This window comes from Acomys russatus, chromosome 3 (assembly GCF_903995435.1).
Source record: "Acomys russatus chromosome 3, mAcoRus1.1, whole genome shotgun sequence".
Taxonomy (NCBI): Eukaryota; Metazoa; Chordata; class Mammalia; order Rodentia; family Muridae; genus Acomys; species Acomys russatus.
The window spans coordinates 38,167,860-38,191,819 of record NC_067139.1 but is presented as its reverse complement, the minus strand read 5'-3'; the positions used below and the strand labels follow the sequence as shown (position 1 = coordinate 38,191,819).

The following is a 23,960-nucleotide window of genomic DNA, read 5'->3' as shown; positions in this document are numbered from 1 at the left end:
AAAAAAAAAAAAAAAAAAAAATGCCTAAGGAAATTCCTAAGGTTCCTGATGGGAGCAGGTGAGTATGTTTACATGTTCCTTGTCCTAGAGGGTGCATTTAGGGCCAGAAATTAATAGTTGTCTGCTTTGCCCTGAGCCTGAACTAGAGCCACTATATGGGACCTGCCTGCCTTGCTTAACAGGCTGTTCTCACCACAGATCTGTTTCAAGTTCTTCACTGGCACTAAATCCTCAAGCTCTTCCCCCCACTACAGGGACATAGGCACGAGGCTTACCTCAGGCCCATGCCTAAGCACAAGTCCTTCCACACAGAAGATGTGTTGCTGACACCCACTACGCACCCCAGGCCCTCCACAGTAGGGCAAATGTCACATCTTCCTTCCCATTGCTCTCGTTGTTCTTACCAGTCCTTGGGAGATGGATGTTTGCACGTGGGCATGATTTGAGTCTCTTAAGAGAAGGGACTCTCTGCATTCCAACTGGAAACTGGCTAGATTGCTGGCTGCCATATGGAACTATGAGAATGGACTCTAAGCTTTCATCACTGAATCCCCAGCACACAGCGCACTGAGTACTGGTCCATATACAAATGAAACCGTAGGGAAAGGTTCCTTCTCTTGTCCTTGTCCCTGGCCTCAGGGCACAACAACTCAATCTAGAGCCCATTGGACAACCATGGGACCCTCTGTCTAGATAGTCTACCTTCCCACCCTACCTCACTCTCCCCTCCCCCGTTTCTTTCTGTTCTGACCCCAACTCGTGGTTGGGGCCTTTTATACCCAGCTGTGGGTACCAATGTGCCTCCCAAGCTTTTCTCAGAACCTAATTCCCTTTCTGTCTAAGATGACACAGCCTAGGTGACAAGGCTCAGGCATAGACCATATCAATGAGAAGAAACTGGACACTGTGCTGTCCACTCTAGAGTGAGAGGTCCTGCTGCCCTGGCCTGGCCCTGGGGATCTTTAGGTGGCTCTCTTATGATTGTGCACAAGTGGTACTAGCACTTTCATACCTCCAAGAGACACTTAGCCAGTAATGACACAGAAAATGCCACCATCTTAATCAAGAGTCTTAACTAACAGGATGGGAGGAGTCTGAAGGGTGAACCACTGCTGTGACTCTAGACTTAAAAAGGAGATGTCCTAGCATGGATGTGGTCATTAGCCAGGGCAAGCCTTGAACCTCCCTCTTAATCAACATTCACGAGCACTTATTCAGGCCTATTTCCCAAAGGTAGGGACATCTCAACATCAACACTGTAGCAAGTTTGAGAAGCCAGCCACTCCTGAAGGCTCGTGTTTAATGGAACCATCACGGCCTTTGAGGTCACGCTCTCCCAACTACGTCTAATATGTCACAGCCGAGCTTTCAGATGAATTCTCCTGAGGCATGTCTTCAAGCATGAGGTTCAGCACGTGCACAATCTCATAGTACAGCTCCTGAAGCCTGGAGAGCAAAACAGAAGAGGGTACCCTGAGGACAGCAACTCCATACCACACACGGCACAGCACAGCAACCATACTCACCAGGGACATGGGCATCAGAAGAGAACAAGGACTTCAGGTAGGTGGAATCCTATACCTGTCACTCCACGGGGGGCCCTGGCATCAGCTAACACATCTTACACGTCATGTCAACAACGGACCTCTGGGCTCCAAAAGCAGGAATGGTGTGCTGGTACCTGAACAGTACCAACTCTATTCTCCGACCCAATGTGGGTATTCCCTGGTGCTCTCCTCTTCAGTTACTCTAGTCTCTGAGGCTTCCAAAGGGATTTCATTGAAAAGTCAGGCTTATGATGTCTGTTCCTTCTTGGAAATCCACAGTAGCTCCCTAGTGTCCACAGCTCTTCAGCTGTCAGTCAAAACCCCAGGCTAGCCGGCTCTGAGACTAAAACATGGGTCAGATCTCCTCAGGTATCATCATCATTTTACCAGCCCAATGGCTCCTTGTGTGACAGGAAGAAAAGGGGCAGGCACTTGTTCCAAGTAGCATGGGAGGGAGGTAGCAGAACCAAGCTCGGATCTTCTGCATTTGACTCAGCACCTCATACATATAGGCCCTGCTCCTTGGAAAGGCACTAGTAAGCATGGGCCTGAAGGAAGAAAGGAGCTGAATATGGGTACAAATGGAAGAGGGCTGGGAAGGCCAGCAGAGCAGAGTCCCTCCCACCTCAGGATCATGCACAAAACATCCCAGCACACATACATAGGATCCTGCACTCCCAGGAAAGGCCTCAGTGGTCCTCTCTGCCCTGAACCTTGGTCACCAATCCTTCAACCTCCTGGGGGAACACAACATGCCCTGGCCTTGAAGAAGCCGTAGGGACCAGTAACTCACTTGCTGATGGTGTTGTCCTGATTGTCCAGAGTGGAGAAGTAGATATCGATGAAGGGGAGGCTGGTGCCAAAATCATCCAGGACCATAGGGTCCGTGTGCCGCAGGGTCTTTCTGAAGTCCTCCACCAGCGTGGTGAAGCTCTTGCCACCACTTTTCTAGAGAGAGAAGCAAGGGGAGGTCAATGGGCAAGAGCAGCCACGCTACAGAGACCTGAGAACCTTCATGGATGCCAAGAGTCACAAGTTCACCCTGACCGCTGAGACCGAACCCTGAAGGATGAAGGTCTCAGGGGCCACCATCCCTGATATGAGGCCAAGGGTATAAAGGAACAAGAGGATGTCTTAGGATGGTTCTGTGTGGCCTCCTTCCACCCTGAACAAACCTTGGGCATAGCTAGACTGGCAGGGGTCTCCAATTTAGAAGGGAGGCCAAGAAGAGACCCTCTGACAGACAAAGAGACCCAGCAGGGGCCCCAAGTCACATGAGATGGAACACACAAGGTGGTACTGGGCTTGGGACTTCCGGCCTATTCTTGTCCTGGTTTTAGGAGCATGAGAATATGAGGGTGAGTGACACCCTGACAAAGCATCCCACCCTCATCCACACCAGAGCCTGGGCTTGACCTGCCAGATGAGCACTCAGTACAAAGCTCCAGCACAGTGGGGAGCATTGGAACTGACCACCGTACTCAATAGCCCAAATTATTCAGATACACACACAAATGCAGAAAGAAAAGCATGGCTCCAGAGGCTGCAGGAGAAAATCCTGCTTTACCTAAATCCACATCAGCCTGGGCCCACCTGCCCATTGAACTGAGTCCAGTTGAGTTGAGTCCAAAGCCTTTGTTCCTGACCATCCCATTAGCCCTAACTGTCCCCTTGTCCATCTGTCTGTCTGTCTGTCTGTCTGTCTGTCTGGTCTGTCATCCTTCAAGTGGGGCTACCTACCTGTGTGTTCATCAGCCTGCCAACTTCCTCTTGCTGACGCCTCAGGATCATTTGCCTCTCCTCCATAAGTGTCAGGTGCCTCTCCGCCGTCAACTCCCGCTCAAATTTTTTGATGGAGTCCTAGCAAGGCAGAATATCCAAGCCAAGATTGTGCTCCCTGCGCCCTTTCCATACCTATCCTTTCTCCTTGCCTAGCTTACCATGCTGCTCAGGCCTTGACAGAAAGGCCCACCTGACATAAGGCCAGCCCCTGACTCAAGCTGCCACCTGCAGTTGTAACAATTTCCTAAGCTCCCCTGGCCTACTGGCCCCTATCACGAGGTGATGAACTTAGGGAGAAGAGTCAGGTACACACGAGAGGGGGCCATCTGGCTACCTCTATACCACTTCATAAAACACAATTCCTGCTTGTCCAAGAAGCCTGGCCCATATCTCTATCTGCCACGACTAACTTGAGTGGCACATGCACAGGCACACATACACACATGGACACACACACACATGGACACACACAGACACACACAGACACACGGACAAACGGACACAGACACTACACAACCTCACCTCTGTATGCATGATCATCACACCCACAAACATGTTGAGGAAGATGAAGGAAGCAAGCAAGATGAAGATGATGGTAAATGCCCGGCTTATAGTAAACTTCCTCTTGTCCAGCTCTTCCTGCAGGTCTGTCCAGCCATCAACCTGGTCAGGCAAGGCAGGGTAGACTGAGCACCAAGGCCCAGCAGAGTGGGTTTCCATGACACCTATACCAGGCGAGCATCAAACCCACTAAGGTGGCTAGTAACTCAGCATCTACACTGGTACTTCCTCCCCACCCACTAGATATATGACTAGATACGTGTATATATATGTATATACATATACATTGTTGATATATGTTGGCTCAGAAATGTAGGGTACCACTAGATGGGAGCCAACATGCCTATGGGAATCTCTTCTCTCCAGGCCTCCCATTTTCTCCTAGCAGGCACAGCCTATTACCAGGCCCACCTTTGGAAGAAAACAAAAACAAAACAAATTCTTTTTTTTTTTAAAATACCACCTTTTATATAATTCAAAAGTCTAGACTTTGAGACTTGTGCTTTGTTTATCCTGGGTGGATTTGTGACAGTTTATTTTTTTTAAAAAAAAGCTGTATGCTGTGGGATTCATTTATAACTTAAGGTTAATCCAAATTAAGTATCACTTGAGAAGTCTAGCAAGTTTTGTTACCCTGTGCAACACATGGATTGATTTATAAAATCACAGAATTAGAGACAGAAATGGACTCCACTGGCTGCTGAGCAGTCTCAGCATGCCCACCCTCAGGTCTCCTGTACCCCAGTCATAAGTGCCTGAACATGGGGAAGGCCCCACAGGGGCCCAGCACGTCTACGTGCTCACCATCCCTGCGCAGTCCCTTCCCTCGCCATGCTTCCCAGACACAGTACCGTGGCCAAACTGAAGAGAGTAAAGAAAGCTGCAGCCAGGTTCCCCCAGTTATTCAGATCACCCTTCTCCCGACCTCCAAACAGACAGAATCCCAGGATAGCGAAGATGAACATGAGGACGAAGAGCAGGGTCAGCACAGACGCCACAGTGTAGACTGTCTGCCCCACAGCGGTGATGAGAGTCTGCAAGGCAGGGAGACTGCAGCTAGGATAAAAACGCTCCCCACCCCCCCACCCCCCACCAAAGCCACTCCAGAGCGTCGTCGAGGGTCCGCCTCCCAGTTCACAGTTGTCCTCAGGACCTCAAGCCACGCCCAGTACATAGTAGGTGTTAAATAACTATTATCTGAACGAACGAACGAATGAGCGAAATCAGAACTGTGCCCAGACTGAGGGCTCCACCAGTCTCACAGTGGCAGCCACCCTGTGGCATGGGCAGGCTGTATACACTGTCTTAGGTCTAGGCCGTTTGTTTTTGTTTTTCATCAGCCCCACTGATCTCTGTTGGAACCCAGTCTGACCCTGTGCTCATCCCAAGACGTCACATTTGTGCTCCTCAGCTAAGAGGCAGGCCCAGGTCCAGGCGGAATAGGGGCACCATCATGTACTTGAGGATGGAGAGCAGGCCAAGAGGAAAAAGGCTCCCCGTTCTTTCTGGGCCTCACCTCACAGGAAGCTCCCCATCTTATGACCTGAATCTTCCTCCTGCAACATGGGTAACCATCCTGTCCTCCCTTTTCTTGTCCATCCCTGGAGAGCCAAATGCATTCATTGTTCAGTGACCATACCCTGAGACGCGCACCGAGTAGTGCTTTATAAACATTGGCCTAAGAGTGTTTTCACAGACGGTGGTAGTCTTAAAAAAAAAAAAAAAAAAAAAAAACGGCTCCCATAGGTTCATATACTTGAGTGCTTCGTCACCAGGGAGAGGAACTCTTTGAAAGAACTGGAAGGATTAGGAGGCGTGGCAAGGAAGTGTGTCACTGGGGATGGTCTTTGAGATTTCAAAAGCCCACGGCAGGCACAGTCTGTCTTCTTGCCTGCAGACGAGGAGGTCACTCTCAATGACTTCTCGAGCACCACACCTGCTGTGCCTGTAGGTATGCTCCACCGCCCCCCCCCATGGTGATAATGGACTAACCCTCTGACCCATCAACCAGGCCCCAAAAAATGCTTTCTTTATAAGAGTTGCCTTGGTCTTGGTGTCTCTTCATAACCACAGAACGTTGACTAAGACAGAAGTTGGTGCCAGGCAGCAGCAGCACACACCATTAATCCCAGCACTTGGGAAGTAGAAGCAGGAGGATCTCTGAGTTTGAGGCCAGTCTGGCCTATAAAGCAAGTTCTAGAACAGCCAAGACTACACAGGAAAACTTGTCTCGGAAAAAAAAAAAGAGAGATAAGTTGGTTCCAGGAACTAGGGTATTGCTGTGACAGGCCTGACCATACTGGGGTTGTTTGTTTGTTTGTTTGTTTGTTTGTTTGTTTGTGGAATATGGAAGACTTTGGGACTTTGAACTAGAAAAATGGTTGGACACTTTAGGCAGGGCATAATGGGCCATCCTAGTTGGAACATGGAAGACAGTGCTGAGGGCGATTTGAACTGTGGAGGCCCAGCTCTAGGTGTTCCAGAGGGGAAGAATATTAACGAGTGGCCTAGAGCTCATCCTTTTAATGGGCAAATAATGTGGCTGATTTTTGCCTTTGTCCTATGAATCTCCCTGAGGCTAAATTAAAGGGGGAGGAGAAGGGAGGGGGGATTGGATCAAGGGCATGGGAAGAGATTTTGAGAAAGCCTAGTACTGACTGTGCCATGTGGTTACTAGTGGTCAGTCTTATGAAGACCTAAAGGAGCAAGTAGCAAAAGGAAAAATACAAACTGTACAGTACGAGGGGGAAGAGGGCACCGGGAAGTGTGACGGAGCTAAGTCCAGTGCTCAAGGAGATAAGTGTAAAGAAAACCTGATGGAATAAAGAGCGCGGTGGCCTCAGGGAGAGACTCCACACAGTCAAGCTTCCAACTCATGAAAGTAAATTGAAGAAAAGTGTAAGTGGTAAAGGAAACCACTGAAAACAGAAAGCTGATAAAAAGGTATTTGAAACTAGGGGCCGTGTTCCAGCCCGATCAAGAAGCAGAGCCAGGCAGCTTCAGCCACATGGTTCTGGCTTTAGAGTCAAGGCACAAGAAAGAGGTTGTAGGATTTTCCTTTTCAGCTAAGGAAAGCTGCTGAGGCCAGGCATGCGTCAGGAGTGTCCCTTGCATGGAGGTCCAGAGAGGCCGCTGTGTGAAGAAAGGCCGTTGAAGGTGAAGCCTGGATTGCCTTAGAGACTCCAAGATGGTGGAGATGTCAGAGTCTTGGTATAGCTGCTGAGATGAGCTGCTAACGGGGAGTGGAACCAGCCCATGAGAGAGAAGTGTGCAGCAGTCAACAAACCTAGAAGGAGTTGAAGATCTGAAGAGCCCTTCAGCATCAGCCATGGAGATGCAGAAGTTGGAGTTTGCCCTGCTGATTTTAAGTCTTGCTTTGGGCCAGTATTACCTCACTATGTTCTCTTTGTTCCCTTTTGGAACAGTATTGTATATTCTATGCCATTGTATATTGGAAGTATGTGATCTGTTTTGTATTTTGGTTTTATTGGGGTTTACAGTTAAGAAACTGCCTGAGTCTCAGAATAGACTTTGAACTTTGGATTTTTAAACAATGCTGAGACTATGATAGACTAGGGGACTATTGAAGATGGACTGGGTGCATTTTTGCATCTTAATATGACTACAAGCCAGAAAGTGAAACATGTTAGTTTGAATAAGAAAGGCCCCCATAAGCTCATATATTTGAATGCTTAGTCACCAGGGAGAGAAACTCTTTGAACAGATTAGAAGGGTTAGGAGGTGTGGCTTTGTTGGAGGAAGTAAAGCCCATGCTGGGCACAATCTCTCTCTTAGCCTGCAGATCAGGAGCTCTCATAAGTCTCCAGCACAATGCCTGCTGTGCCAGCTGCCATGCCATGTTGATTAACCCTTTGAAATTGTAAGAAGACCCCAATTAAATACTTTCTTTTATAAGTATTGCCTTAGTCGTGGTGTCTCTTCACAGCAAGCGACACAGCAAGTGACTAGGACACACACATCATTTCAGGTAGGTGGTCAGTATCAAGACGAAGGGTCGCAGGCTTAGGGAACATTGGTCTTGGTCACAGTACAATCCAATGGCATAGTGAGGGGTGTCTACTAAACTCTTTCTCCCATGCCACCACCTCCAAGCACCAGTGACCTTGAGCACAGAAACCCTTAAAACTGGTTTAGCACTGGGAAGGCAGCTTGGAGCTAACCACAGAAGAGTGAAGACTGGATGATGGGGTATTCTAGGAGGTAGAAAGGTCATCTCAGAGGAATATGCTGCTCTGAATTCCCCCAGGGAATAAGACCAGTGTTTTCCGATCCACTCTGAAAGAACTAGGGTTTCTGTAGTTGCCTGTCTCCCTGCTAGGCAAAGACAGAACTTTTCTCAAGCTCCTCCAAACTGCACTTGGCCATGATAGTCAGCTTTCTGGAAGTGGCAGGATCCTGATATCTCTTCACACATCCTATCCCGTCCTTCCAGGATGCACTGTAGCCCCTACCATACCAACAGGGTGTTTGAAGCCAAACTTGCTGAGATTTGATGAGCCTTTCCTATAGAGGGTTTTCTCTGGTGATGAGGCTTTCTGCGCTGGTCTCTCAGTGGTGTGGGACCCCATTGCAAGGGGCTGGAGGTAGCTAGAGAACGAGCTACAGACAAGTGTCACTACTTAGGAGTCCATGCAGCAAGCTTTCAGAGGAAAGAGTCCATCAGAGACGGCACTCAGATCGGACTTGGCAACTGAAAGGGACTAGGGGAGACACTTCAACCAGAAAACCAAAGACTGGAGGAGGAACCAAGGTCCAGAGATGTAAAGGTAAGTGTGAGCAAAGTGTGGTGAGCCTGTAAGTTAGACACATGAAACCTCCAAATGGCACTTGTGTCTACAAGTCAGAATCCTAGAAAATAGAGACGATCACCCAGAGAGGAGACAGAAAGAGAATGGTGAAGTTAATTCTGAGAAAACAAAGCAATGGCCAGGCCAGGAAAATCCACATTGAGAAGGCAGCCTAGAGAAATCAAAGAGCAACAAGTGAGGTCAATAGCCACCTAATGGGAAACAAGAGAGGCAAGTCATCTGAGAGGGGGCTGGGGAGAGAGCGGGCCCTGGGGAGAGACCAGGAAGTTGCAACAGGAAGGGAAAGGCACCATTACCTGGAAGCCTGGCCTGGAACTGGAGAGGAATGAGGCCTGGGCACACACATGTACATATACACACACATGTGATTACATGGGTGTAAGCAATGAGTGGCTGTGGGTGTATGTCAAGGGGGAATGCTCACATTTAGGGCACACATACCCTGATTGGACAAATAGGCAACAGACCCAGGCCAGCCCCTTCCTGGAGAGCACCTACTGGGCCTAGGATGCACGCCTGTAGGACGGGCTGAGAAAGAGAGGTCATGCCTGAGCCTGTTCTGAAATGTTCTGAAGAATACTCCATGGCCTTGGCAACTCAGGAAGATGGTGGGAATGGTGCCATCAGAGTAGCCTTACCAAAACCAAGAGACTCTCCTCCATCAAAAAGAATGGCAGCTGATCTTATGGAGGCATTTTCTTAGTTAAGGAAGGTTCCCTCCTTTTGAGTAACTCTAGCCTGTGTCAAACTGATGTAAAACTAGTCAGTACACTGCCTCTGCCAGTTTTCTTGGATACTAACTTAATAGCATGTCTTTCTTTCTCATGTTCATCTTTTGGCTCCTGATGGCTGCAGAGATATGTGGTTTGCCTGTCCTGTTGGTTTTCTCTCAAACTCTAATAAAAAGGTCCTGGAGAGGGAAAAAAAAGGGGGGGGCGGGGCAGAATGGCAGCCAGCGGTCAAAGCCACCAGAACACTGGGAAGTCCTGGCACACAGCTCACAGCAATCTGCACCATAAGAAAGGCAGCTACCACACCATAGAAAGGTTCAGGTTGGCCTGTACAGCCAGATGCAGCTTTCAGATATCAACCCTGACATTGTATTAAAGGGTTGTGGTTGTTGTTGTTGCTGTTGTGTTTTGCCTGTATGTATGTGCACTCTGTGTGTATGCCTGGTGTCTGTGGAGATAAGAGGGCCTTTGATCTCCTAGAACTGGAGTTACAGAAGGTTGTGAGACACCACGGAGAATCGGGGAACTGAACCTGGGCCCTGTGTAAGAGCAGCCTGAGCTCTTAACTGCTGCATCAGCCCTCTAGACCTCAGCCTTGACATTTCACTGCTGAGCAACTTTCCCTCAAGGAATATTTATGTCAGGTGGTGCTGAATATTGACCAGGACACGTACATGTAGCCATTTCCAGTCAGCTGGACAGCTGCATGGTGGTCATGTCTTCCATCTAGGGGAAACCAGACTTAGAGCTACAGGCTCAATTTATTCCTCTGTAGAATGAAGGTAAGCACATCTTTCTTACCAGTTTCAAGACCAAGATGATATTGATAAAGATGAATTAGCAGCAGAAAGATAACACTCAAGTGGTTTTGGGTTTTTTTGGTTTTTGTTTTGTTTTGTTTTGGTGTTTTGGTTTGGTTTGGGTTTGGGTTTGGTTTGGTTTGGTTTGGTTTGGTTTGGTTTGGTTTGGTTTGGTTTGGTTTTGGTTTTGGTTTTGGTTTTGGAGACAGGGTTTCTCTAGGTAGCCTTGGCTGTCCTGGACTCAATTGATAGACCAGGCTGGTCTCGAACTCACAGCAATCCACCTGCCTCTGCCTCCCAAGTGCTGAATTAAAGGCACCACACCCAGCTCAAGTCGTTATTTTTTAATGAGCTTCCCACAGAGCATATGCACATTCAAGTACACAGACACATACACACAGTGCTCACCCTGATGCCTCTGCTGTAAGGGATAACTTTGAGGATCCGCAGGGACTGGATACCATCAGCAATGTTGAGGAAGCTGTAGCGGCTTCCCTTGCTCTTGCGGAGGACATAGGGTATCAAGACAATGATGATGATGATCACATCCAGTAGGTTATAGCCATCTCTCCAGTATTTGGTGGGCTCCACATAGACCTTCATGATGAACTCACAGGTGTAGATGGTGACAAAGAGAATCTCTGACACCTGTAGGGGTCACAGGGGTTAGAGACCAAAGCAAATGCAGAGAGAGCCCCATTTTCTGGCCCTTTCCCTGCTGAGACCACCCAATCAGGTGCGGAGAAAAACCCAGATCTCCTGGCTCTCCTAAAGAGCCTGGTTCCTTCCCATTTTCAGCCTTCCTGGCTCTAAGGCTGGGTTCCCCTTACATGCAAGGCCTTGTAGCTGACCAGCTGACTGTAAACGGCTCTATGTACAGGTCCTGGTTAATATTCAACATAGCAGGGCCACTGGACATAAATATTTCCCAAGAGAAAGTCCCAAGACTTTTCTGGCCAACATTGTGCATATACACACTTTTCAGGTGAAATATACAAATATCTAGTTATATTTAACCCATTATCATCATTACTTACAGCTAAAGATCAGTGGGTGAAAGTCACCTGTTTTTGGAGGGCAGTCTGCTTTAAAAAAAAAAACAAAAACAAAAACCCTTTTATACTGTTTGAGCCAATCTCCTTCGAATGTTTCTCTCTCAGCTGTAACTCCAATGGCTGTCCTATTGCCAACCTTTCAGAAACATCTAAGATTTTTCTCTTCATCAAAATCCATTTGTCATCATCTAATATGCATCGTGACTGAAAAGACTGCAACAACCAAGTGCCAAGCAAGCCTGATTTTGGGAAGTGGGAAATGAGTGATTAAGACAGATCCCCGGTGTTGGGGAATTTTGAGTGGGGAAGAGATAGGATCTCAGCCCCTGCCCAGTAGAGAGACTTAAGGGGAACTGGCAAGGGCTACTTGGAAGGCAGGGAGGTGGCAGTCACCCAGGCAAGAGGTGAGAGAAGAATTCAGTATGGAGCCGGGTTTGTTGTTGGCAGGAGGATGGTCAGGGGAGAGATAGCCAAGAAGCTCCAGGCTTCAAACAGTGACTGGGCCCCTGGGGGAAAGACTGCGCACTTGGGCACTGGGGAAAGCAAGGCTTGGCGTTGGTTAGTATCTTTTCATTGTTTGCCAGAAGTGGGAGGGTTTGTAACCAAGTTCATGACCCCACGTGGATGCAGCGTCTCTACTTCACACTGCCCTCTACACTGGGCATGAAGACTGACCCAGTTCCATGAGATGACTGGCCTGTGGGTGGGGCTGGATGTCCATGAATCTAGTAACCGAAAGAGTTTTAAATGTCTAGAATTTGACAACCCTCCGAAGTGTGGGTGAAACCTTCAGTCCAGACTTGCCTGGTTTTCAGCGGTTGGAGCATAGAACTGAAGCTTCTAATGTAATGCTTTCTAGTCGCCAAGGTTACGTGATGGGTGTTTTGTAAATCCTTTTCTAGAGAGTTGTTCCAGCTGGGTTTTCAAATGTTCTGGCATTAAACAATCAGATTTTCTTTCTAAAGTTAGCTTTACATTTTCTTTTTAATCCCGTTGTATTTATTTAGCCTGCGCATGTGTGTGTACAAGGACACTGACAGGTGGCCACAGTGTGATGTGTGGCGAGGCCAGAGAGCTGCAAAAGTCAGCTCTCCCCTTCCACCATGTGGGTTCTGGGGATCAAACTCAGGTCGTAAGACTTGGCAGCAGGCGCCAGTACCCACTGAGCCATCCTGCCTGCCAAGTTATCAGGTCTTTAACTATCTCCCACGTCTTTGCTTTCCCTTCTTCTTTTTATTGTCACACGAAGAAAGTCTTTTTAACTACTTTTAAGAGTCTGGCTCTGGGCTTTGTTGTTGCTTTCTTGGGGTGCACAGTTGAATCTGTTTCCTATTCCGTTAATTTCTGCTTTTAGTTTTCCTGTTTCCTTCTCCTGTTTTTGGTTTGGATTTATTCCGCTGCTCTTCCTCCAACACTGCAGCACATTACTTTCTTCTCTTCCTCCTTCAGCCCCCCACTGCCCCCTCCTCTTCTTTTCTTTCTAGAGTTGGAAATCAACTGTGGGGCTTGAGTACAGTAGGGATGACCTCTGCTCCTGAGCTAGCCTCTCATTTAGAGCATGTGTGTATAATGTACACATGTGTTCATGTATGTGTAGTGTGTGTGTGTGTGTGTGTGTGTGTGTGTGTACCGCTATGGTTAACTTACTGCTCACTAATTTTTTGAAGTAAAATATAATTCATATACCATAAAATTCCCAATTTTAAAGTAGAGCATTCAGAGTCATGTTTTATTGGTTCAGGATACTTATTGCCTTTGTTTTTTTGTTGTGGTAAATGAAGTTTATGACTCGAAGTTTGCCATCCTAAGGTGCACACACTGTGTTCTTACAACCATCATCTTCATCTCCAGACCCGCCAGCCTGCCTTCCGCAGTGGGCACACTACTTTGGAGTCTCCTGAGAATGTACAAGGGTCTGGTCTCTGCATAGTCACAAACACTTGTTTCCTATTTTTCTTGGTTTTACAATAGCCATCCTAATGGGTACGACATCACATGTCAGTGTGGGTTTGATTGGCATTTCCTTCATAGCTGGTGATGGTGAGAGAACTGTGTACTTACTGGCTATATGTGCTATCTTTTTTGAGAAACAGCTATTTAACTGTGCAAGTCCTTCATTCCTCTTTGATTATAGTGTTCTTAAACTGTAGAAATTTTTTATATTGTTCGTGTGTGTGTGTGTGTGTGTGTGTGTGTGTGTGTGTGTGTATAAAGTTGAGTTTATTCTTGAATTGACTTGATTTTTTGGATGTTTTTGTTTTTGTTTAATTGGTGGTGGTGGCTTGGTTTTTGTTTTGTTTTCTTTTGGGGGGTTTGTTTGTTTGACAAGGTCTCATTCTAGGCTGGCCTCAAACTAACCATGTAGCAATGGTGACCTTGATGACCTTGAACTTCTGATTCTCCAGTCCCTTTGTCCTAAGTGCTAGGGTTACAGGCCAGCATCAGCCAGGCCCGGTTTTATAAGTTACTGGAACCGAACCCAGGGTTTTGTGCATTCTGTGCAAGCTCCCTACCAACTGAGCTATTCCTGTGTCTCTTTGAATACTATTGCAAATAGGGTTTTCTTGATTTCCTTTTTAGAGTAATAATTAGCAATATTTAAAAGTATGACTGACTTTTATTGTTTATTCTATCTCACAACTTTGCGGGATTTGTTTAAGAGCCACACACACCCGTGTGTTTGTGTGTGTGTGTGTGTGTGTGTGTGTGTGTGTGTGTGTCTGTCTGTCTGTCTGTCTGTCTGTCTGTCTGTCTTACTATCATATAAGTCAACTGGAAATAGATATGTTTACTGTTTTCTTTTCCTGTAGCTACCTTTTTTCCCCGCATAATTACTCTGACTAAAACTTCAAGTACAATGTTGAATATGGTAAAAAGCTGTCAATTTTATTCTTGACCTTTACAGTGAATTATTTCTAGTTTTTAATATTAAGTATGATGATAGCTGTGATTTTTTTCTTGCTGTCCTTAATTTTTTAGTTATTTATATTTGCTTAATGTATATGAATGTTTTATCTGCATGTATGCCTACCAACTGTGCCCCATATATGTTCCTGGTGGCCAAAGACATCAGAAGAGGATTTGGGATCCTTTGTACCTGGAGATACAGGTGATTGCGAACTGACCCGGATCTTCTGAAAAAGCAGAAAGTGCTCTTAATCACCTCACCAGCCCCATAACACCCTTTATTCTAAGGAATTTTCCTTCAGTGCCTAATTTGTTAAATGCTTTTAGTTTGCTTGCTTTGCTAAAAATGTTGATTAAATCAAGTGCCAATCAATGCTTTTTTCTGCATCAGTGGAATGGTTGTGTGGATCACTCCTTATCTGTCTGTCAATTATGCTGATTAGTTGTGTAACTGAGCATTAAACTCAGTGCTAACCACATCCCTTACCCCTGAGCTACAACCACAGATGAGGGGTTGTTGTTGTTGTTGTATTTTTTTTTTAACAAATCATTTTTGTCCCAGTTGGTCCTGGTGTGCGCTGTGGATCTAGTCTGATTACATCGGCGAGGACCTTTGCATCCTTGGCCATAAGTGATATTTGTCTGTAGTTCTATTTCCTGTGTGCCCGAGTCTTGCCTTAGGCACCAGCTGGCCCAGGGATGAGCTCACAAACACCCATCCTCGTTTACTCTTTTGGCAGCTTCAGAAAGTCTGGCGTTGATGTTGATGAGCAGGCGTTCTTGCTCTTTGATTGCTGATTCAGTCTGTCACTGGCCTGTTTGGGAAGGTCCGTTTCCTGCTCCTTCTAAAGTCAGTCTGTCAGGGCGCATGTTACCCATTTCCCTTATTTAATCTGTTGGCCTACAATTATCTCTCTACTCTTCTCTGATCCTTTTCCTTTCTCTAATGTTGGTAGTAATGACTCAATTTTCACTTCTGACAGCAATTTGAATCATTGTTCAAAATAGCTAAACTTTTATCAATTTTGCTACCCTTTTCAAAGCACTAACTTTTAATTTTTATTTTACTCTAATCTTTAAAACGAAACAAAACAAAACAAAACCTTTCCTGCTGGGTGGTGGTGGCACACGCCTTTGATCCCAGCACTTGGGAGGCAGAGGCAGAAGCAGGCGAGTCACTGTGAGTTCAAGGCCAGCCTGATCTACAAAGTGAGCCCAGGACAGCCAAGGCTACACAGAGAAACCCTGTCTCAAAACAAAACAAAACAAAACCTTCCTTCTACTTGTTTGGGTTTGGTCTTCTCTTCTCTTTCCTTGAGGTGAAGCTAGGTGTGGCTAAGCTCTCTTCTGACACGATTATTCACAGACGTGAGCTTCCGTAGGGCACTACTTTCACTGTGTCCTGTAAGTCTATGTTGTGTTTCTTTTTTCACTCATCCAAAAATATTTTCTCATTTCCCTGTGCTTTCCTCTTTGACCTACTGGTTTAAAATTGTGTTAATTTATACATATTGGACACTTTTTTAAGTTTACTTTTTAAAATCTTCTTACATTTATATTGTATATTAAACATATTTCATATTCTGTCCCTTTCCATTAATCCTCTTTGTTCCCCTAGAAACTTCAGTTCTACTTTAATCTATCCACACATGATTATTTGTGAATTTGTATCTAGGAAGTAAAAATGAGAGAACACACTATTTCTTTGTGAGAATGGCTTAACTCTCTTAATGTTATTGTCTCCAGTTGCATCCATTTTCCCACAAAGAATATAATTTCATTCTTTACATGGAGAAGAACCTCATTGTGTATATATACATTTTCCTTATTCATTCCTCTGCTGTTGGTTCTATAATTCAGCTATCTCCAATAGTGCCACAATAAACATTGATGTGTAAGTGTCTCTTTGATATAATGACGGTGTCCTTTGGGTGAAACAGCAGAGTCTCATGGTAGATCCATTTCTAGTTTTTGAGAACTCCATACTGATTTCCATCGACACTGGACTGGGTCACATTCCCACTGGTATTGTCTACGGGTCTTCTTTTGGCCCCATCCATACATAATTTGATGTTTGTGCATGAGGGATGGAAGACGAAGCTGGATCCCTCAGAGGGGAAGTTACTGGCATCTGTGGGACACTTAGATTGTTATATGGTTGCTACGATTTGAACCCCAGTCCTGGGGATTACACAGGTGCTCTTGCCTGCTGAGACACCCCTTGTTTTGTTAATTACTAACACCCTGACAGGCTTAAGATGCAGTCTCGAGGAAGTATGGTTTTTAAAGATTCGTTTTAGGTATGTATGTGTTGTGAGCCTCCCCACATGAGTGCTGGTAACTGAACTCAGGTCTTCTGAAAGCGCAGAAAGCACTGTTTGCTGCTGAACTATCTCTCCAGTCCCTCAGGGTGGCCTTGATTTTAATTTCCCTGATGGCTGATGGGGTTGAACATGTCTGTTCATTTCATTGGCCCACTTATAACTAGGCTGTTTTGTTGTTTCTGGGCTTCTTGGATTCTTTGTATGTATTAGATATTAATCTTATTAGATGCATATATATCTAATGAAAGTTTTCTCCTATTGTGAGAGCTGTCTCATTAATCTATTCTTTTGCCATGCAGAAGCTTTTTAATGTGATTTGGTCCCATTTGTCTATTTTCTATTATTTCCTGAGCACCTGTTAGTTTTCATTTAATTTTGGTAGGATCTAGAGATTTCTTCATTTCTTTTAGATTTTCCAATTTAGTGGAATATCAGTTTTTTAAGGTATATCCTAAACATTTTCTCCATTGCATTAGTAGCATTGGATTGGCTCCTTTTCTTCTCTGCTGGGCCTTCTTTTTCTGGTTTGAACCTGCAGCTTTTTCAATCTTGCTTATATTTTCAAAGAAGCAACTGTTTGTTTGCTACTTTATCCCATTTTATTTACTTTTACTTCACTAATTTCTGTCCTGATCATAATTATTTCTTCCATTTACTGATTTTAGGTTTCACTTGTTCTTGTTTTTCCAAGGCCCCAAGTTGTGTCAACTAAGTAATTTGTTTGGAACCTAATTTCTCCTTTTATTTTCAAAGGGTTTGCATGTGCATGGGTCCACAGCCATGGATGCCTGTGGGAGTCACAGGAGAGCTGTATGGGTGTGTTCTTTCCTTCTGTAGCTCTGGGAATTGAAGCTAGGATCCCAGGCTGGTGGGACAAGCACCTCTGCCTGTGAGCCATCTCACTGGCTCATGCAACTTCGTAACACAGGCACTTACAGCTGTAGCTTTTCCTCTTAGGACGGCTTCATTCACTCCACAGGTGTGATGTGAATAGATTCTAGGAATGCTTTTATCTCCTTCTTTGGTTCTTCAAGGACCCAGTCGTTGCTCAAGAGTGGGCTGTTTAAGCTCCATGACTTTCCCTTGCTGTTGCTCTGTAGTTTTATTTCCCATTGTGGTCAGATAAAATGCAGGTGGTTGTTTTAATCTTCCCATAGTCAACAAGACTTTGTTCTTTATAATAGAAACCCTTGTCTATATCCCCAGGATAATTTGGTATCTACCATTAAACTGTTTTAAATCCCCCATTCATTTTTTTAAGTGGTTTATCTGGTAAGGACTCCAAGCAGTATGGGTGGATCAGTGGTTAGGAGCACTGCAGAGGATCTGAGTCCATTCCCCAGCACCGACATCAGGTGGCTCAAAGCTGTCTGTCACTCCAGACCCGGGGACCTGATACCCTCTTCTGGCCTCCATGGGCAGCAACATATATACAGAGACATACAGAGAGGTATACACATAAACAAATGACAAATCTTCTTTTAAAAAACCCGAGCGTGTGACTGAAGAACATTCCAGTCCACATTCTGAAGCATGCTCCTCCCTGCTTCCCTGTTTCTTGGCAATAGGCAGCTGGTTCCAAACGACTGAAAGATTCAGGTTTCTCCCAAGCAAGGCTGCCGGCGCCACCCTTCCACAGTCAGTACCTCGTGTCTGCTGGCTTTGTGTGGCTGCTCAGTGCCCAGATCCGTCGCTTCACCAGAGCTGAAGTGCGTGACCTGCTGTCAGTTCTTTCTAATGTATCAACTGGAACACTGTATAGAAATATCATGCATGGTGTGAATCAAACACTCGGGAGGCTGAGGCAAAAGAATTGCGAGTTTGGAGCCAACCTGGGCTGCAGAGCACAAACAAACAAGTAAAAATAAAACAGTAAAACTGCCGGGAACTATAGTGTCAGTACGCATGCAGTAGATCACTCCTTAAGGTCAGGGTTCACAGCGGGAATACCAGTCAAGCTTGACTCTTGCCTGTAACCTGCATTTCAAGAGTAAGACATAGCTCCTCGCCTCTTTGGCCTCGCCTCAGTCTTTGAGGATTTAGCACTAACCACAGTACTTGTTACCCTCAGACTTCACATTGTCCCCTCTTCAGCCAGCAGAAATGTCCCCCCAAGTTACCTCATGCGTCCTTTTGCCATGAGCACAGTAAACTCTGACAACTTGCTTACAGGGTAGATGACAAGAGACCATCAAGGCTGGTGGATCTGGACCCAGGGAGCCCTGCACAAACTCTTACACCAACCAAAGACAGTGCATGCAGTAAACCTAGACTCCCTATTTGACCGGTTCCCCTTGGTGGGGAGGCCCAGTGGCACACAGAGGAAGGGGACGCAGGCTATCCAGATGAGACCTGATCGGTTGTAGTCATATGGCACTGAAAGAAGTCCCCTCCTGTCAGAGGTCCAGGGGAGGGGAATAGGGCCGAAGAGGGATGGAGGGTGGGAATGAGAAAATACAAGTGAGGGGATAACAATCGAGTTGTAATCTGAATAAATTATATTAAACAAATAACAACAAAAAAGACTAACCCCAAGCTGAGGAAAGAGAGTATAGAACATCCACCAAGGGGAAGCGGTCAAATAGGGGGCATCAGAGTTCATGTCAGAGTCAGTCCCCGCTCTCCACACAACTGTGGAGAATGTGCTGTCCATTGGCTAGATCTGAATAGGGGGTATGGGCTTACTGCATGCATTGTCCTTGGTTGGTTTGTTTTTGTTTGTTTGTTTGTTTGTTTTTGGTTTTTCAAGACAGGGTTTCTCTGTGTAGCCTTGACTGTCCTAGACTCCCTTTGTAGACTACGCTGGTCTCTAACTCACAGTGATCTGCCTGCCTCTGCCTCCAGAGTGCTAGGATTAAAGGCATACACCACCACATCCGGTGTCCTTAGTTGGTTTAATAGTTTGTGCAGGGCCCCCTGGGTCCAGATCCACCAGCCTTGATGGTCTTCTTGTAGGGTTCCAGGACCCTCTGGGTCCTTCTATTTCCCCATTCTCCCATACTTGTCTCACCTAGAGTCCCAATAGTAAGTCCAAGCATCTATCCCAATCTCTTGCTGAGTGAAGCCTCTCAGAAGATATCCATGTTGGACTAGTATCCAATTATAAGTGAGTATATACCATGTGTATCTTTCTGGGTCTGGGTTAACTCAGGATTGTCATTTCTAGTTCCATCCATTTGCCTGCAAAGTTCAAGATTTCCTTGTTTTTAATAGCTGAGTAGTATTCCATAGTGTAAATGTACCACAGTTTCTTTATCCATTCTTTGACTGAAGGATATCTAGGTTGTTTCCAGATTCCGGCTATTACGAATAAGGCTGCTATAAACACGGTTGAGCATATGTCCTTGTTGTGTGGTGGAGCATCTTTCGGGTTTATTCTAAGGAGTGGAGTAGCTGGGTCTATTCCCAGTTTTCTGAGAGAGCACCAGATCGATTTCCAAAGTGGTTGTACAAGTTTGCACTCCCACCAGAAGTGAAGGAGTGTTCCCCTCTCTCCACATCCTCACCAGCATGTGCTGTCACTGGAGTTTTTTATCTTGGCCATTCTGATGGCTGTAAGATGGAATCTCAGAGTTATTTTGATTTGCATTTCTCTGATGACTAAGGATGCTGAGCATTTCTTTAAGTGTTTCTCAGCCATTCGATATTCCTCTGTTGAGAATTGTTTAGTTCTGAGCCCTCTTTTTTTTCTTTCTTTCTTTCTTTCTTTTTTCCCCCCGAGTCAGGATTTCTCTGTGTAGCATTGGCTGGACTAGCTTTGTAGAGCAGGCTGGCCTCGAACTCACAGTGATCTGCCTGCCTCTGCCTCCCAAGTACTGGGATTAAAGACATATGCCACCATGCCGAGCCTGAGCCCCATTTCTTAATTGGGTTATTTGGTTTGGTGGTGTTTAATTTCTTGAGCTCTTTATATATTTTGGATATTAGCCCTTTGTCCGATGTAGGGTTGGTGAAGATCTTTTCCCAGTCTGTAGGCTGTCGCTTTGTTCTGTTGACAGTGTCTTCTGCCTTACAGAAGCTTCTCAGCCTCATGAGGCCCCATTTATTAATTGTTGACCTTAGAGCCTGGGCTGTTGGTATTCCTTCCCAACATTTTTTATCACTTACATTTTTTGAGGTTTTTTTTTTTCAACTCCTCCATTTAATTCAAGATAGCATCTGCATATTTAACTATGCTCTACTTTAGCCTTCCTTTTATTTGGGCTCTGATTGTTTCCGTGGTTTTGTCACCTCGCCTCTGTTCCTTCCTACACCTCAAACCACCTCCAGCAATGTCTTTTTTTAATCTGTATATCTCTAGCTTGCTAAATCTTACTCCAGTTCTCCTAAGTGCACTGCCCTTTGGAGGGAGCCCTGCAAGGGGTGGAGCACTCCAACCCCTTCAGAGATGACGGAGAACTGTCTGCACTTGCTCACTACAGGCATAGGAGACACAATTCTTGCTGTGGATAGCTAGCCTCACAGCAGCCCATACCACTTTCCCCTAGCAGCCCTCTGCTTCCTCCCCACGGGGACTGACACTAATTTCATTGGAGATGCAGGTGTGATATCCAGTTTCTCCATTTATGAGTAAGAGAGAATCCTGGGAGATTTACCAACCACCTTGCCACTGTTTCTTCCACTACTATCTGATGCTACCACGGAGGTCAAAGGTCTCTACAATTGTTTCTATAGATAACTTCTTGCAGCAAAATGCCTTTGGGATATTTTAACATTTTCAGAAATGAAGAAGGCAAAGTAGGATAATCTGCTCACCTCAAAGACTTGGAATATTCTGTACTTTATGTCATAATCCGTCCCCAAGACCATGAAAAGAGCGTTGGTGGTGACCGTGCTGATCATCAGCACCTGGAAGAAAGGGCTTTTCACGACCTTCATGAAGAAAGCCTGGCACTCCCGATCCTTCCTCCTGCCAAAGGATGAGCGAGTGAGACACACGGTTACCACAGGCAGCCTGATTCCCACTCCGCTGCTCCCCTCTGAGGGCCGAGGGGTTCCTCTTACCACACTGTGAAGAGAAGTGTACTGAGACACATAAACAGAGTGACCCCCTGAGACACAGAGGGTCACAACAGCTTGTCCCTGCCAGGCCCCTCTCCCTGAACTCCTGAAAAAGAGTGGTCACTACTACTCAGGCTAAGGAAAAGGAACACACAGCCAACTCATGACAGTACAAATGGCATTGGGGAGACACAAAGTAATACCTTTATGGTTTTGTTTATAAAAATCAGTCAGAACTTCCACATAACATTTCATGCCCACAAAAGAGAAACATGATGGGACATTCTTCTTAAGGAACAGGGGAACCTACATTGAACAGTTTTGATAAAAAAAGAAAACAAAACAAACAAACAAACAAAACTAGAACTGTTCATGTCCTCTTTCTTACCCAGACTCTAGCCCAGAAGAACACAACATGAAATGCACACAGTGACTTTAGCTCAGCACGTTACCCCAGGACTGTTTATAGTGATGAGAATGTGAAAACCATTTTAAAATCTAACAGAAAGGACCAGTTTCAGGCTGGAGAGATGGTCCCAGTAAAGGCATTACCGCCAAGCCCAACAACTTGAATTCAATCCCCAAGACCTACATGATAGATCCCAAAAGTTGCCCTCTGACCTCCACACAGGTGTCAGGGCTGTGGATGCCCTTATGTACAAAAGCAAACAAACAATTTTTCTAAGAGACTGGTCAAGTAAACTGTGGAATACGGCCCCATGAAATACGAATCCTAAAGTAGGTCTGTGCATTTTCTCATGGCTTAGACGATTGATTAGGATCTGGTGAAGAAGAAAGCATAAAAGCAAAGCAAGCCTTAACATTCTTATCTCAAAAATATTTCATTAGTGTGCAAAGAGACCAGGAAAACTACTCAGTGGGAACAACAGTGCCAGAACGACAGTGTGTGTTGTGAGCAGTGAGGCCACAGGCATTCTTTTTCTTACTTATTTACATTGATTTGTGCTTTGAAAGTTTTCTTAGAGGGTAGTATGTTTTTCCTGCTATCTGTAACAAAGGGATACATTCTCTTACAGGTAAATATACACACACACACACACACACACACACACACACACACACACACATATATATATACACAATTTAATTGTGTGTGGCATCCTGTACCTGGGGCCCCATGCCTACTCAGGAAGCAGAGGCAAAAAGATCATTTGAACCTACAACACGGTGAGGCCTTCATCTTTTTTTTTTTTTTTTTTTTTTTGGTAGCTTTGGCTGTCCTGGACTCGCTTTGTGGACCAGGCTGGCCTTGAACCCACAGCAACCCACCTGCCTCTGCCTCCTGAGTGCTGGGACTAAAGGCGTGCGCCACCACACCCGGCTAGAGGCCTTCATCTTAAGACACAAAGCCCAGGGGAACCTGAAGCACTTTCTGGCCTCTGTGGCACCACACGTACAGGCAGTGCACATACAAGCATGCAGGCACTCACATAACACACACAACAAAAACAAAAACAAACCAACAACAAAAACCCATGTATTTTATAATCTACAACAAGATGTATACTTTTCATTATAAGATTTGAAATAGGTCTTGTAGCTTAAAAAAAAAAGATTTTAAAAAACTCTTCAAATTTTCTAATACTTTAATAGAAAAACAGCACTGGTTCCAACTCAGATTCCAGTTGAAGAGCAGATGTGCTGCCCCCACCCTCCAGAGACCCCAGCGTGTCTGAGGCTTGCTCTTCTATCTGGGGATGCACACAAGAACCTGTGAAAGAGACTAGGCGAGTTCTGGTGCCCTGTCCCCAAACTGCCCTTCACACGTCCCCTAATCATGGAGGTAAGGATACTTACTTAACTTTCTTCATCTTTGCTTGCAGCGCTTCCGACGCAGTGCCAAACAGTGAGCCGGAGGCAATTCGCATGGATTCGTGGTGAAAGAACTGAGACATTCCCCCAACTTTTCAATCCTTGCTTCTATGATACAACCAAAACCCTCTCCCTAAGGATTTCCTTAGCACCTGGATTCTAAGAGGCAGCAGTGAGAGGCCTAGAAAGGATTCTCTGCTTTATGAGGTCACTCTTAGGCATTCCAGCAGTTTCTAGGCAGAGAGGGTGGCCTGACTGTGGCTCATCCACTCGCAAGAATGTCTCAGAGAGGGTGAGTATCTAGTGGCAGGGAAAAGTGCGGCGACAGCAGACATGGAGACCTTCCCTTGGGGTGTGCCCTCTGTCAGACAAAGGCCTTTTATAAAATGATAAGACAAACGGGATCATGTGAGAGGAAAATGAACTTTTCTGCGTTTCTGAGGGATAGACACACATAAGGAAAGGAAGATAGCAATGGGTTAGGCAACGGACACAAAAGCCACAGAAGGCAGGGAAGATAGAACCCAGGGTCTTGCTAATTGGAGACTTGGGATATGGCTACCAAATTTCCTTTCCCACGGAAAATGTCA

The 23,960-nt window shown here is 45.7% G+C and overlaps 1 protein-coding gene across 1 annotated transcript; it reads right to left on the bottom strand.

Moving 5' to 3' along the window:
* Positions 1–1,291: 1,291 nt before the first annotated feature.
* On the bottom strand, positions 1,292–23,492 carry Catsper3 (cation channel sperm associated 3). The gene is made up of 8 exons (XM_051172480.1): positions 23,356–23,492; positions 21,292–21,445; positions 10,659–10,898; positions 4,742–4,924; positions 3,852–3,992; positions 3,288–3,407; positions 2,341–2,495; positions 1,292–1,446 (listed from the first exon to the last, which is right to left on the bottom strand). Exons 1-8 carry the CDS (start codon positions 23,451–23,453, stop codon positions 1,347–1,349), a joined length of 1,191 nt encoding a protein of 396 aa, XP_051028437.1. The 5' UTR covers positions 23,454–23,492; the 3' UTR covers positions 1,292–1,346.
* Positions 23,493–23,960: the final 468 nt, after the last annotated feature.